This window comes from Patella vulgata, chromosome 5, assembly GCF_932274485.2.
Source record: "Patella vulgata chromosome 5, xgPatVulg1.2, whole genome shotgun sequence".
In the NCBI taxonomy this organism is placed as follows: domain Eukaryota; kingdom Metazoa; phylum Mollusca; class Gastropoda; family Patellidae; genus Patella; species Patella vulgata.
This window is the reverse complement of record NC_065883.2, coordinates 21,265,157-21,279,999: the sequence shown is the minus strand read 5'-3', so window position 1 is coordinate 21,279,999 and position 14,843 is coordinate 21,265,157. Positions and strand designations below refer to the sequence as shown.

The window sequence follows — 14,843 nt, the reverse complement described above, 5'->3', positions numbered from 1 at the left end:
TGTCATTGAGTCAACTGACGTGGTTTTGATTCCCCGGTTGTACGAGTCCAACCTTGTGGGTTTTCTCTGGGTCCTCCGGTTTCCTCCCACTGCTAAAGACCCCTACACGCAAGCGAATTATTGAAATAAAAATTGAACCGTGTGTTAGTCCCAAAATGACCTGGTTTGTGTTGAGTAAACTTTAAACCTCATTTCTCTCTCTCACGTTATTTACATCAGATGTAGTAATACAAACTGGACCCGACAGAATTGGTTCCTTTTACGATCTCGACATACTATATACTATTTTTATGTTCCCATTTACACTAAATATTTTTTATCCAGATATACTTCAAACACCTTTATATTTCTAATAATTTAAAAATTGTTTTAGAATTTAATTCAATTTGCAGAAGAAAAAAGTTAATATTGAGAGCTAATGAACTCGCCCCGATGTCATCCCTCTCTGTGATATTATTCATTTTACATTATCTATTTTCTAACTATTAATAGTATTAAAGCAAGAATGGCTAGCTCTTTATCTAAATCTTACATAATGTATCTTTAATATCATGAATTTAGCTGTTCAAGTTATCGGAAATGAATAGGCTTTGTCTTCTGATGACCTTAAACATTGCGTATAAATTTGAAGTGAATCAGATATTAACCTTGGCCTCTAGAGCATCCACAAGACTCTTTAATGTGAAAATCAATGGGATTCTTCATCTCATGACCTTAAACACTGTGTGTCAATTTGAAGTCAGATATTAACTCAGAGTGACCACAAGATTTTAAAAAGGGATCAAGGACCATAACTCTTGACTAATTATCGGAAATTGTTCAGTAGGCTTCTTCGTCGTATGACCTTAAACACAGTGTATAAATTTAAAGACAATTAGATATTAACTTTAGCCTCTAGATCGCCCACAAGCAATTGTGGACAACCGACATACAGACTGGTGTGACGACAATGTAAGGCCACATTTCAATGTGGGAGTATAAAAAGCCAGTGAAGAAAAAATTCATTTGTATACATAATAATTTTATTTCAACAGATATGGTGTAGCGTGGAGGTACATACATTCATTATCAAACTGTAATAACATATCGATGAGTTGCCAAACTTTCAAGTGCTTATATTATTACCAATCAAGGATGGTGATCCAATCAATATATTATTATCAAAGTCCCAGGGGTAATTATTGCAATCAGTCATCAACATTATTTAACAATCATTGCTAACTATTCACATCTAATTACAATATAAAAAGCTACTTTATACTAGAAAAATATCTGACAATGATTAACCCTAACTATCTTTTATAGCAACATTAATTCTCTTTTTGTCAAACTATTTATTCAGAAAGTCGAACAGAGCAATTTGACAAGCTTGAAACATTGATGCTTGGTCATTTAATCTTGCATTTTACAATGTTTAGGGTGGGTGATTTAGATTAGTTATAGTACTTTGATGGCATCTTTTATAACACTGATTCAAATACAGACTGATTTAGAATTATACGTTTGATACATTCATCTGCTGATATTTAGCAATACAAAAACATAACAAAATATTAAACAATACAAGATATTGACACCTTTTTTCAAATTCTAATACATTGTCTGACTAGGTTTGAATGTCAGTTTCGAAGAGTATTTTGATATGGCTATGCACAGATTACAGTTGTTATAAAATACAAACGATAACTTCTGATATTTGTCAGCTTGTATTTCATTGTTGTACATATAGTACACGATTGATTAATCCCCCGCACATGTCGACCATCATAATTATATTTTTCAAATAAACTAAATTTAAAAAATGAAACAAAACATAACTGAATATGCTACACTTGCCAAAACATGCTCCACCTCTAAAACAAACAAATGACATTTTCCACAAATAAAACATAAGGTACTGTACCTACTTTGGTTTCCAAAATTTAGCAACTCCTCTTGTCTTTATCTAGTACAACTTTGTAACAACTAAATTTATAAGAAATAAGTAACAAAAAGGTTGCCAGAGACAGTGAATACATTACTAATTTTTAAATTAGAACTGAATGACAAAAGTTGAAGATTCTCTAACATAAATAGAAGCAGTTAACAAGCCTGAAATTGGAATGTTAAACATAGTTACACATGTAATATTTAGAAACTCTAACAAGAGCTAATTAAAGCACTAAATTTTAACCAATTTATTAAAATAATAACAGAAAAATTAAATAAATATTTTAATAAGGCCACACAGTAACAAATAACACAGCAACACTAAAAATAACACATTTTATCTTGTTCAAAACAATTTGTATAAAATAAAGAAAACAATAGAAATGAAGAATTGTTATGAAGAATTAAGATCAGAAAATCTTTGAGAATATTTCAAATTCATGGTAGCTGAAAATCTCCTCTAAATAAGGATCAATCTTTAATAGATTATATACATAATCCTTAATAAATTGGTTAATTTAATCAATTAATTGTTTAATTATTTACATTTATATACAATATATTGAAATCATCTCTACGTCTATAGATTTATAGTGTGCTGTCTACTTGTTTTATCATGCCCAAAAAAATAAATGAACCGCAAAATTAAACCGTGAAATATTATATTGTGATGTGTTTTAATACATAACATGATCTATTGAAAATAAATGTCATCATATTGAACAGTTATACATGTTCTAGTTTATCATATGGTGAAAACAATTTTTATTATGACTAATATAATAAGTAGAATAATCCGGTTTGGCTACATGAATGTGATATTGCTGTGTTTAATGATGTAGTTTACCATGGAGACAAAAGCTGACACTGCAAGCTGTCAGTGTGGGAATATACCCTGGGTAAACATGGTATCTGTAGGTTATTCTTCCTTATGGCAATTGATTCCCCTTCTCTAACTCCACAATGATTGAAATTAATGCCAAAAATAGCTTATTATAGAGACCATACTAATTTGCAGACATAGCAATTTACTGCCATAAAGAGTCAGTAGACTTGTGGACAAAATGACTGATATTAATTTCATGCAATATTTCCAAGCAGTAAGACAGATGAAAGAAACAGCAATAACCCAAACTGATATTATAAAACATAATTGTATTACAAATTTTTCAAATCAATCCACTGCGAACAGAGTATTACTGTTCACTACAACGTTCTATATATAATATGGCATAACTAATTTCTATATTAAATGTGTTTTACATATTGTTAAGTAACTTATGACATGCATGACATACAGATAATGAGGGTGTAACATCAATGTAAAAATAAAAGTCACAATGATAAAACGAATAACAACTAATCTGTCAATATGCCTAATTTAACTAATGACAGATGAATTTTTTCGATCCATTAGCAATGGCATATTATTTAGGAAATACAAAAAAAATTCTGGTTCTCAAGACAAACATACAAAATAATCTGATATTGTGGGGAGGTTTTTATTTCATCAAAGGATAGTATGGCTAAATTCATAAAAGGTTTGTATGGCTAAATGACTTCTCATAAGTACTGCATTTCAAGGTTCTACATTTACCTTGTCATCTGTTTATTGGAATTTACTTAAAGTTACTAATACTTGTGTTATGTATGTAAACTTAGCTGTAACTGGACTATATCCTAATCCGAATATAATTTAATATACACGCAGTAATTAATTGTTGTCTCGGTCTTCAGATGAAAGCACAGACTTTGTAGTTCTGATGTGATTGCCGTTCCTTCCATCCACAATAGAATGGACTTAAATTAAGCAGATGAATAAATGGATGCCATTTTCTAATTTATGATCATACAGTGTCATTTATGGTTGTGCAGGGTTGTGTACTTGACAACTAATAAGCCTACTAGACACTTCCAAAATTCAAGAGTTACCTCCTTGTAACACAGGAAATATAAATGTGTGGTAATCAATGAGGATAATTTTTGTATTTTTTATGTAGACCTTTGAGAATCAGAATATTTTTTTTATAACCTAAACTGGTTGGTATTTATTACAGAGTAATTTCTAACATTAATAATGACCTGTGGAGGGGTCAAAGAATATTACATTTAGCAGTGTGATGTAACATATAGGTATAATATATATATATATAATACAACAATATAAATATAAACTGTTTGTATCAAACTAACAAGGTAGAAATATTCAAGGGTTGATCTATAAAAACTACCAGCTGAACAATATGGTCGCTCTTCCAACAATGTTTTCAGCCTAGCAACAAATTCTTTAAAGGCACCTTCCATACACTATCTCTAGGAATCTTTCTTTAAAGCAGCAATACAGTTCTTCAGTAATTGGATTTGAGCCTTCAAAAACAAAATTTGATCGAAATGGTTAATAAAAAATTAAACTGACAAAAATATGTTTAGAAAATTTTTACTTTCATGAGTAGAAAACTAACATTTAAACATACATTATGCAAGAGCTAAATCTGTCTATTTCAGGTCTTTCTTTAGGCCTGAAATGTTATCTAAATTATTAATTAGACATTGATTAACCTATCCAGGCCATAATCAACTCTAGATGGCAGCGCTAGCCTGCGATCTTTAGTGGATTGTAAGCCGATTTACTGCATAACTTTCCTTCTCTAGTAAACGATTAAATGGATAATCGAGACTATTACTGACTTTAGTAATGATGACCGAGGCTTATGGGAATTTCAGTCGCTTAGTTCTCGGTTCATAGTGGTTCAATTTGAATGAAATTTTCACCAAATTGCCTTTACATTATCTAGTTTTTAACTATAATAGTGAGAACTGCCAACTCGTTACCGAATCACCCATAATGTTTTTTTAATAAAGCATAATCAATAATATATCAACTTCAAATACAAACACTACTTTATTGTCTTCTGATACTAAGTTGCAAAGAGAGTGGTACTGTTGTAGTCAAGGCATGGAGACACATGTAGAATTCCTGTTGTCATGGCAGCAACTGATTTATTAATGGTATTCATACAGGCAAATAACATTATATACTTACAGTTGCATGTTTCAGTTCTAGTTCAGTTACTTCTACTAAATTCTTCTTAAAATAAGCAATTCTTCTAGTCTTAAACTCAGATAATTCTACAATAAAAACATAAATATCTGTCATTCATTGCAACCATTTTTTCCACTCTTTTCACTTAATCTGATATGTACGTTTGTTTGTGATTTCTGCATATTATGCCTTGTCCGTGGATTGTTTTGTGTAATTATGTGTGGTGCCGTCCCCCAGCAACTTACTAAAAGTATTTTTATGCAAAATAAAAATTAGGAAACCACATTCATTCATATATAACTTCATGTAAAACCCCTTTTAATAGGTGTGATTTTCTTGATGCGAGTAGCAAAGATTTTGACAAAACTTTAATGGATTCATTACCAACTGCACTCCCATTCATCGTGTGTTTGACAGATCCCTAGTTGATTTATAGATAGCTGAACATATTCTTCAACAAGATTATAAACCTACCTTTTTTGGCAGTATCTGATATTTTATCAAATTTTTCACAGCACTGTTGTTGAACTTTTTCTGCCTGTAAATAAAAAGATAATATAATCAAGTGGATATCTAATGTTTAAACTATGGACCAGGAACCGAGTATGATGTCAGTGCAGTCATCGTGGAAGTGTGACGTCAGTCATGCAAAGTTTCATGTCGATCATACTTGACTTGTCAGAGCCTTAGTCTTTTGTTGAGTGTCGGTGACAAGAAATTAAATGAAATGGGGTTAACAGTTTACTATTCTGCACTGACTAGGCTAATGGAGACGGGCATATGTCATACAGTGGGCTATGAGCTAAATTTTGCCTGGACAGCGGCACTACAGTCTACTTTCAGTTTAGAATTCTAACTATCAAGGGTTCTTTTAAGTGTATATAGGATCTCGGTTTTTCAGACCATCCAAACGACTATACATGTCCCTTGGAAGGTCCTCCATCCTGCACACAGAACCTCCAGGTTAGCGAGCCAAATTTTTACTAAATGAGCCACCACAGATCACATCAGCCACAAGAAGTTAAACAACAACAAGATGACTAGCTCTTGGATCCCAGTTCTGGGCATGTTACAGCAGTAAAACTGTGCTTTGACCATTTATAATACTTCTAGTTCTACAAGAAGTTAAACAACAACAAGATGACTAGCTCTTGGATCCCAGTTCTGGGCATGTTACAGCAGTAAAACTGTGCTTTGACCATTTATAATACTTCTAGTTCTACACGTGGTTCTTCAAAAGTCTTTACACATCAATGAACACCACCAAACTCATTTAAGACAAAAAATTTAAAAAAAAAATTAATCTCTCCACTAACCTGTTGAACATCTTTATTCTTTGTTCTAGCCTTTTCTAGAGCTTTATTTGCATTTTCATAATCAGCTAGAGACCGTGATCGTCTATATAATAAATCTTTACCAGCTGCAGAGTCTCTCATATAATACCTTAATGTATCACTTAATTTTAAATCTTCATCTGTTGCAACTCTTCCTTCTAATTTCTACAAAACATTATCCAAATAATTCTCAATCATTTTGAGTTAAGTTTGTATCAATACAGGTCCAAGCTGTACATGGCAGTAGACGCTTACGGCTAGACTTTGGATCCATTCACTTGATCAGATATTTATTGTTTGTAGTGTCTGTATATTGTGTTCTGTCCGTAGGATTGTCTTGTGTAATTGTTTGTGTGTGGTGCTGTCCTCCTGCACGTACTATTAAAGACTGGATAAAATGAATTCAAATTTTCAACCAATTTTGCTCCAAATAACACAATAGTCAGTGTGTTTCATGTAAAATGTCTGTTTTAAATATATGCTGACAAGTATAGGTAGACCTATAAACATGGACTACAGTATTAAAAATTTACATTTTAATAAATACTTACTCTGGCTTTTTCTAGCGCTTCAGCTACTTTTGTAAATATTCTAAAAATAAACATAAAAACTATTGATACGAAAAAAAAATAAAGGTTTTTAAAGTACATGTATATCTGAATAGATAAACATTTACCATTTCAAGATACAAGCACATTTTGCAATAGATGAATGAAGAACTGGAAAATAGGAATCACTCTCTCATTGTTCAAATCATAAGCCATTCTTAGTGATGGCATGGCAAGGCATTTGTGGTGAGCGCAAGTCATTTGTAAGGATTCGTCAGCATTCATCTTTACTTAGCCAGGCGGATAAGAGACAAAGCAAACATTGGCAAAGGGTTTCTATGCAATTCACCATGCATGCCACAGATTTGCAAGAGATTTGGTAATAATAAGATTTGTAAGATACTCGCTAGCATTGTTAATAGACCTCACTTTTTTCCAGGGAGTGTTGTTAAAGCTATGTACACATTACAACTTACTTATCTAATTCTGTATTTTCAATGGTAGCTAGTTGTACTAATGATGATGATATTTGAATATATGTGTCAGCCACACCTAGGCAAAGAAAATCATTTAAATATCTTTAATTATTATCTTCCTTGAAATATGTAAAGCAATTACCTTATTTATTTTAACTCCTCCAAGAAGTGAAAGACTTTATTTCTAATATAAGAAGTGAAGGAGTTTATTTCTAATACGAGATGTGAAGAACTTTATTTCTAATATAAGAAGTGAAGGACTTTATATCTAATATAAGAAGTGAAAGAGTTTATTTCTAATATAAGAAGTGAAGGACTTTATATCTGATACAAGAAGTGAAAGACTTTATTTCTAATATAAGAAGTGGAGGACTTTATTTCTAATATAAGAAGTGGAGGACTTTATTTCTAATACAAAAAGTGAAGGACTTTATTTCTAATATAAGAAGTGGAGGACTTTATTTCTAATATAAGAAGTGGAGGACTTTATTTCTAATACAAGAAGTGAATGACTTTATTTCTAATATAAGAAGTGGAGGACTTGATTTCTAATATAAGAAGTGGAGGACTTTATTTCTAATACAAGAAGTGAAGGACTTTATTTCTAATATAAGAAGTGGAGGACTTGATTTCTAATATAAGAAGTGAAGGACTTTATTTCTTATATGAGAAGTGGAGGACTTTATTTCTAATATAAGAAGTGGAGGACTTGATTTCTAATATAAGAAGTGGAGGACTTTATTTCTAATATAAGAAGTGGAGGACTTTATTTCTAATATAAGAAGTGGAGGACTTTATTTCTAATATAAGAAGTGAAAGACTTTATTTCTAATATAAGAAGTGGAGGACTTGATTTCTAATATAAGAAGTGGAGGACTTTATTTCTAATATAAGAAGTGAAAGACTTTATTTCTAATATAAGAAGTGAAGGACTTTATATCTAATATAAGAAGTGTAGGACTTTATTTCTAATATAAGAAGTGAAGGACTTTATTTCTAATATAGGAAGTTTAAAGACTTTATTTCTAATATAAGAAGTGAAAGACTTTATTTCTAATATAAGAAGTGAAAGACTTTATTTCTAATATAAGAAGTGAAGGACTTTATATCTAATATAAGAAGTGAAGGACTTTATATCTAATATAAGAAGTGAAGGACTTTATTTCTAATATAAGAAGTGAAAGGCTTTATTTCTAATATAAGAAGTGGGTCAATAGAACACCTATATATTTAAAAGTTGATAAAAATTAGCAACTGTCTCTTCTTTCCTGCCCTGTGCCCCTTCTACCAAAGACCTATGGAAGTTTATCTTCTACTTTTTGAAACACTCAAAACTAAATTCATTTTCGTTATTTGGAAAATTATAAATATAATTTTTTAATATAATTTACTGCTATTATATATTCCTGGACGTTAATCATAAAATACAATCTTACATTTATGTGCTCTGGTCATTTTATCAGCCTTAGCTGTAGCATCTTTAATCTTATTGTGATATTCAACAAGAAATTGCTTCTCACTTTCAAAAAATTCATCTACATCCTGCAAATATACCAGTATACATTTATTATCACAAATTATTACCAATATACATGTACTATATCAGTTCACATTTATTATCACACAGTATCACCAGTATACCAGTACACATTTATTATCAAATATACCAGAACACATTTTATTATCAAATATACCAGTACACATTTTTGCCAATATACCAATACACATGCTCATAATTGAATTTAGTCATGGCATTATGTAATAAAACATCATGTTTCATCACCTCAAACAATCAGAAAGTTATCGTATTCCAAAACACTGACAAATTAAAATTTGTGATTTACAATCTGTGTATTATGATTTACTGACAGAAAACATTGAAATTTCAGACACAAGAAAAATAGATAAAGCACGATAATCGATAGTGCTTTTCTTGGCCTTCCAATTGACACTATCGATATTTTCCACAGGCTTAGTACTTATTTAATCTTGACAAAAAAGTAAGAGAATAATTTGTAAAAAATATTTGAATCTCTCCAATCTTTCACTTATTTCATACACCATAACATTAACACCATACTCATCTTCAAAGATCGAACAAAAATGTTGGAACAGTAAGCTCTCCCTCCTAATCTTGATCTAAGAACCCTCCAAACCATAAACTAAGTGTTAATTTTGTTTAAGACATACCGGTAGTAGGTTGCTTGGGATTCTGTTATATTATGCATACAATAAACAATCCAATATAGTCGAATAGATAAACTTTAAATTTCTCACCTTTTGTTGTGCTAATAATGCTTCATCTGCTGTTTTAGTAATAGTTTTAAAAAAGCCCCCAATTTTCTCTTTCTTGTTTTTACCTCGTACACTTAACTACAAGTAAATAAAAACCTCTTAGAGTACATAAACAATTCAAGAAATAATCTTATTAATCCCTGTCATAATTTGAAGAGACAGAGAGAAATGGGGTTTAACATCACTCAACACAAACTAGGTAATTTCGGGACTAACATGGTTCAATTTTATTTCAATAATTCGGTTCCGCGTAGGGGTCTTTAGCAGTGGGAGGAAACTATCATAATTTGGAGCCCTATTCACAACTTATGGCTATATATTATATACAGAATTATTTTCAATTCTACACTAAAAACCACAGTTTAAAAGAATACTTGTATCAGAATCAAATTTAATAAATATATAAAAAAAAAATATTGGATCTTATGCCCAAAAGTTTTAAAAAAAACTTACATCAGAATCAAATTCTAGAAAAACTTCAAAATTAACATCTGTTTTAAGAAGAGGGTGAGCTGCTAATCTTTGTAAAAATACTTCATGCATAGCTACTGTCTTCTTAAATGTAGCTAAATATTCACTATAATTAAACGAAAAATATACAAATAAAACATAAATAAATTACAACAGCTGAAACAAGAAATTCACATCTTATATACATGTAAGTTAATGTACAATCCAGTTTATAATTATCATAGTCTGTTTCTAATAAAAGTGGTTTTTAATTCCTAAAAGCCAAAACAAAAGAAAGAAACAACCACATTTCTAGAGCAGAAATTATATTGGTCCAACTGACAAATATACAAATAAGATATTGGATTCGTACATGAATCAAAATGGTGAGACTTGAAAAAAAAAGGGAGGGGGAGGGGGGGGCATCACTGAGTAAACATGGACATAAAGTAAAATTATACAAATGGTGGATTAGAAACTTACGCTTCTAGCTCCTGTTTCATTTTTGCAAACTCCTCTCTTGTCATTGTACCTTCCCCATCACCTAACCGCTGTAATTTTTCACGAGATGCTTCAAAGTCTGGTTTTGGTGGTGCTGGTGGAATCTATAATTACAGAAATAAATAAACATATATTGTGACACAGATCTGAGAAAACAGCTGTTCATTTATTTAGGAATGCAAATTTTGAAACAAACCTGGTAGATTGTCATTAAAAAGACTTCTGATAATAAAGTTAGCTTTTTGTCATCTACTATATTATATATCAATTACACTATTCACAGAACACTAGTGCATGTCCCCTTTCAGAAGATTGAATTCCTCTGTTACTCAATATATCATATACAGCCAATACAGGGTTTATTTTTCACAGAACTTATACAACAAGTACCACAGTACTATTGACAAGGAACTTGGAATTATGACGTCACATCAAAAGTAGTCCAGCCATCGATGTGCAATTGTCCACGGAACCAGCATGCCAAGTCACGTGGCGATTGTACATGAATTGGCAGAGCCTTTGGCTTTTTTAGAAAAGAGTCGACCCCCCACCCCACACCAAGAACGACAAGATGTGGGTCCAAAAAATGTCATCTGAAGACACTTACAATAATACCAGCATATTCAGAGTTTTCAACATATCTATCATGTAACCAAATAAACTCTTCATGCTGACGAACAACAGAAAACTCAGCTTGTTTAAACCTCTGTAGTAGTGTTGTCTGAAAAACATAGATCAGTGACAGTACTAAAATTACAGACAATGACTACATTCAAAACTATTTTGAATTAATAGATATGGAAATCAACGTGAACAGAGCCTGATATTTAATTTGTAATAATATTGCCACCCGAGTTGATCTTCAATGAAAGTTATTTTATGTTAAAATCAATGAAAAAGCATCAGTTTTGCTGAATTTAAGAGTAAAAAGCAATCCTTTCGGACACCTGTTTCTTTGTCATAAGAGTGTTATAAAAGTAAATTACTAATCTGTTTGAGTATACCTCAGTATAATGTCTACATGTATATACATGTAGGCTAATTAATTAAAAACTCCATAAATGAGTAATGAAGATAATAACATAATTACCTTGGTATGTACAGTAAACTTGACTTTATCTCTTTCACTTAAAGCATCTGATATGTCAACCAAGAGAGATGTGTCTGTTAGATCAACTGTATCAGAACGACTCTGAAATTATCAAAGATTGGTTGTCAATAAGCTTTAGATTACTTTTTTGGCTAGATAGCAGAATCAGTCAACAGCCAAAATTACCTATACATCGCATATGTACAAGGGTTAGATAAATAAAGGAAAAAATGGTTGACGGATTCTGAAGAATGGGGTAAATGTGGACAATATACATAGTACAAGTACCACTCAATTATTTATATCCTTGTAGATGCATACATGTAAGTTTTAAAAAGCTTTTTTTAAAATATTAAAAAAAAAAAATGAAAGATAATCCTTATAAGATCATAAATCATCATTATATTATACTTTTCACAAACCAAAGATTAACTGACATATTTTATTAATGAACAGACTGTTATTTAAATACTGTGACTCATGTTTTTATCAGTTTCAGAATACCGGTCTGATGTCAATGACTAATAAATACATAAACAACAATGTCAATATCACAGGTATAGTAGGCAACAGTACATGTAGTGATTTGTGTGTGGTCTGTTTATTGGTTTATTCAAACAAAGCATGTTACCCAGTACATAAAACCTAGTACTGCCAACTTGGCAAACTGCTACATGACTAGGAATACAATACATGAACCGATTAAGAGGAGTTCTGCAAATTACAGTTAATTTTCCATTTTTCCATGAATGATAACATAGAGCATCGCACAAAGTGTGGTGCTTGAGCAAGTCTGTCACCCACAGACAGACTGTTGAATAAAAAAATTTCAGACCAGAACTGGATACAAAGGGCAAACTGGCAATGTGCATGCCAACTTACCAAATCTCACCCAAGTGAGATTACGTGTATTTTTGACGTCAATGAAAATAATTCTCACATTTTTTGTTCTTTTTTTTTTTAAACAAAATGAATCATACAATTTAGATTTAGATTAAAATCAATTCGGAAAAATGAAATTATTTAACATTATTTGTATCACTTGAGAAGCATAATTATGAAGGTTTTATATTTAACAATCACATCTGCTTCGTTCTACAATGCCTGTGGCTGTGCTGTTACATATTTTATATAGTAATACAGCTTACACCAGTACATGTAGTAGCCTATATGTAGATGTACTACAATCTTGAACAGGTCTCTTTGCAGTCACCTCTTATGAAAGTTATGACTTTCGATAAATGACACTTTCATATTCTTGTATAATAAAATGAAACACAGCTTAGATAGTGAAATAACCATAGAATAATAAAACAAAATATAAATTTGCATTGTGCAATATATTGTTGAATACGCCAGCCGGGCGATCATACGATACTAACGATGGCATTTTGTCAGTTTGCTGATTGTTCGATATATTTTTACCTTGATATTATCCTCAGCAAGGAGGTCAGGGCTGTCATCTATTCCGTCCTGAAATACACAAGGTCATGGTTTAATTTTCGACCAAATAATGAATGATTTTCTTTCAATTTCATATAAAAACATAAAAAAGTAAATAAATAGTCTGCAACACCCACCATCATGGCTGCAGTTGGTCACGTGACTATAAAAAGCGAGTTCCTGAACGGCTTAGTTTCGTATTTAAAGGGACATTCTAATCAATAAAATTTTTGATTTATAAATGAAATGCCATGGGGTTTAACGTCCTTTTGATTTATAAAGAAATGACGGTATTTGGCTGTTATAACTAAAGCTATTCAACGCATTCGCATAAAATCCCCCCAATGGCAATTCAATTGAACTGGGGTTCTAATAACGATATAATAATAATTATATTGAATTGTTCAAAAATAGGCTCTTCGAAAATTGAAAGAAGTTAGACTATGAATGACAGCGTTGGACTTAAAGAGGAATTAACTTCACCCCCCCTCCCCCCTCCCCTCGGAAATTGAAAAAGGCTGACACATTAAGAACCTACTTGCACGGTTGGGTAACATGCGGTTGTTTTAGATACGACCGTCTTTATTAGCCCAGTTGGTGCAGAAACAGTAGGACTAGGACGTTAAACCCCATTTCATTTAAATACGGTAGGACACAGTTAATTACGGTACAAGTGAGAGAGATAATACCCCGTTTAGTACGTATAGACTAAGTAGTCCATCAGACGACATTCCTTCAAATAATTTAGGTATGTAGAGCAGAATATCTGATATTTTAATAATTCATTCTTCTAAAATAAGCCACGCTGTTAGTTAGTTTTAATCGATATTTTATGTACATTCACACTATTACATTAATGTACTGCGCAAAGCATATTAATATTCTTTCATGTGGCGGCGACAATAAGGTCCAATACAATTTACCCCGGAGATAATTTGTCCCGAGACAACTTAATTGCTCTAAACATTATTGTACCCGGAGACATTCGCACCTAAGAAAGTTGGTTCACAGACAACTGGTCCCCGAGATACATGTCCCCTAGAAAATTGATTCCGGAGATAATCTATATTCCAGACCAATGACTCCTATAGTGACAAATAGCGCTATGAGCACGACTATATGTGGAATTAGCGCGATATAAATGGACTTATTATTATTAAATACAAATTTCCGTTTCCAACTTCGGTTTAATCCTATGTTACGTGTCGCGGAAGTAATTAAAATTGATTTAAAGATGCATAATGTAAGATTTAGATAAAGATCTATTTTCTATAATAGTTCAAAAAAGATAATAAAAAATGAATATATTGAAATTTTCCGTCAAATGACTTTATTCTGATCGAAGTTATGAGTGTTTGAAGTTTTGACAAGATTGTTTAGATTGTCAAGATACAATGCTAAGATAATTAATAAACATGGTCTCGTCCATCCAGTTTAGCGTTAAATTATTAAATGACAATCCATTAATATTTCGATTACCCTATGGTCTAAAATGGGCTTGGCATGTGAATACATGCTTAATTGATAATTTATATAACATTTGAAACCCAAAAACGACTTGCAATATGCTGATTTAGCTCTTGAATAATTCATCCTTAACGCAGAGAGATATATATAACCAGTACTAAAATCGGAGCTGGTTTCCCTCAGAGCGTAGGCCTAACAATATACACTTTTGCTTTGTTATTGTTTAGATTATTATGGATAGATTCGTAAATTGGCTTATTACTGTTG

The 14,843-nt window shown here is 31.5% G+C and overlaps 1 protein-coding gene across 1 annotated transcript; it reads right to left on the bottom strand.

Moving 5' to 3' along the window:
• Positions 1-1,000: 1,000 nt before the first annotated feature.
• On the bottom strand, positions 1,001-13,300 carry LOC126821038 (sorting nexin-6). The gene is made up of 14 exons (XM_050549330.2): positions 13,247-13,300; positions 13,092-13,139; positions 11,667-11,768; positions 11,184-11,297; positions 10,559-10,680; positions 10,079-10,202; positions 9,608-9,703; positions 8,767-8,872; positions 7,331-7,406; positions 6,858-6,897; positions 6,289-6,471; positions 5,447-5,510; positions 4,973-5,058; positions 1,001-4,296 (listed from the first exon to the last, which is right to left on the bottom strand). Exons 1-14 carry the CDS (start codon positions 13,250-13,252, stop codon positions 4,243-4,245), a joined length of 1,221 nt encoding a protein of 406 aa, XP_050405287.1. The 5' UTR covers positions 13,253-13,300; the 3' UTR covers positions 1,001-4,242.
• Between the last annotated feature and the right edge of the window lie 1,543 nt (positions 13,301-14,843).

Excerpts from the sequence above, each read along its gene's own strand:
- LOC126821038 (XM_050549330.2), bottom strand. Across the intron at positions 11,298-11,666 it reads AGTTTACTGTACATACCAAG|ACAACACTACTACAGAGGTT; the intron begins GTAATTATGTTA and ends TATGTTTTTCAG. Across the intron at positions 10,203-10,558 it reads ATGAAACAGGAGCTAGAAGC|TGAATATTTAGCTACATTTA; the intron begins GTAAGTTTCTAA and ends GTTTAATTATAG.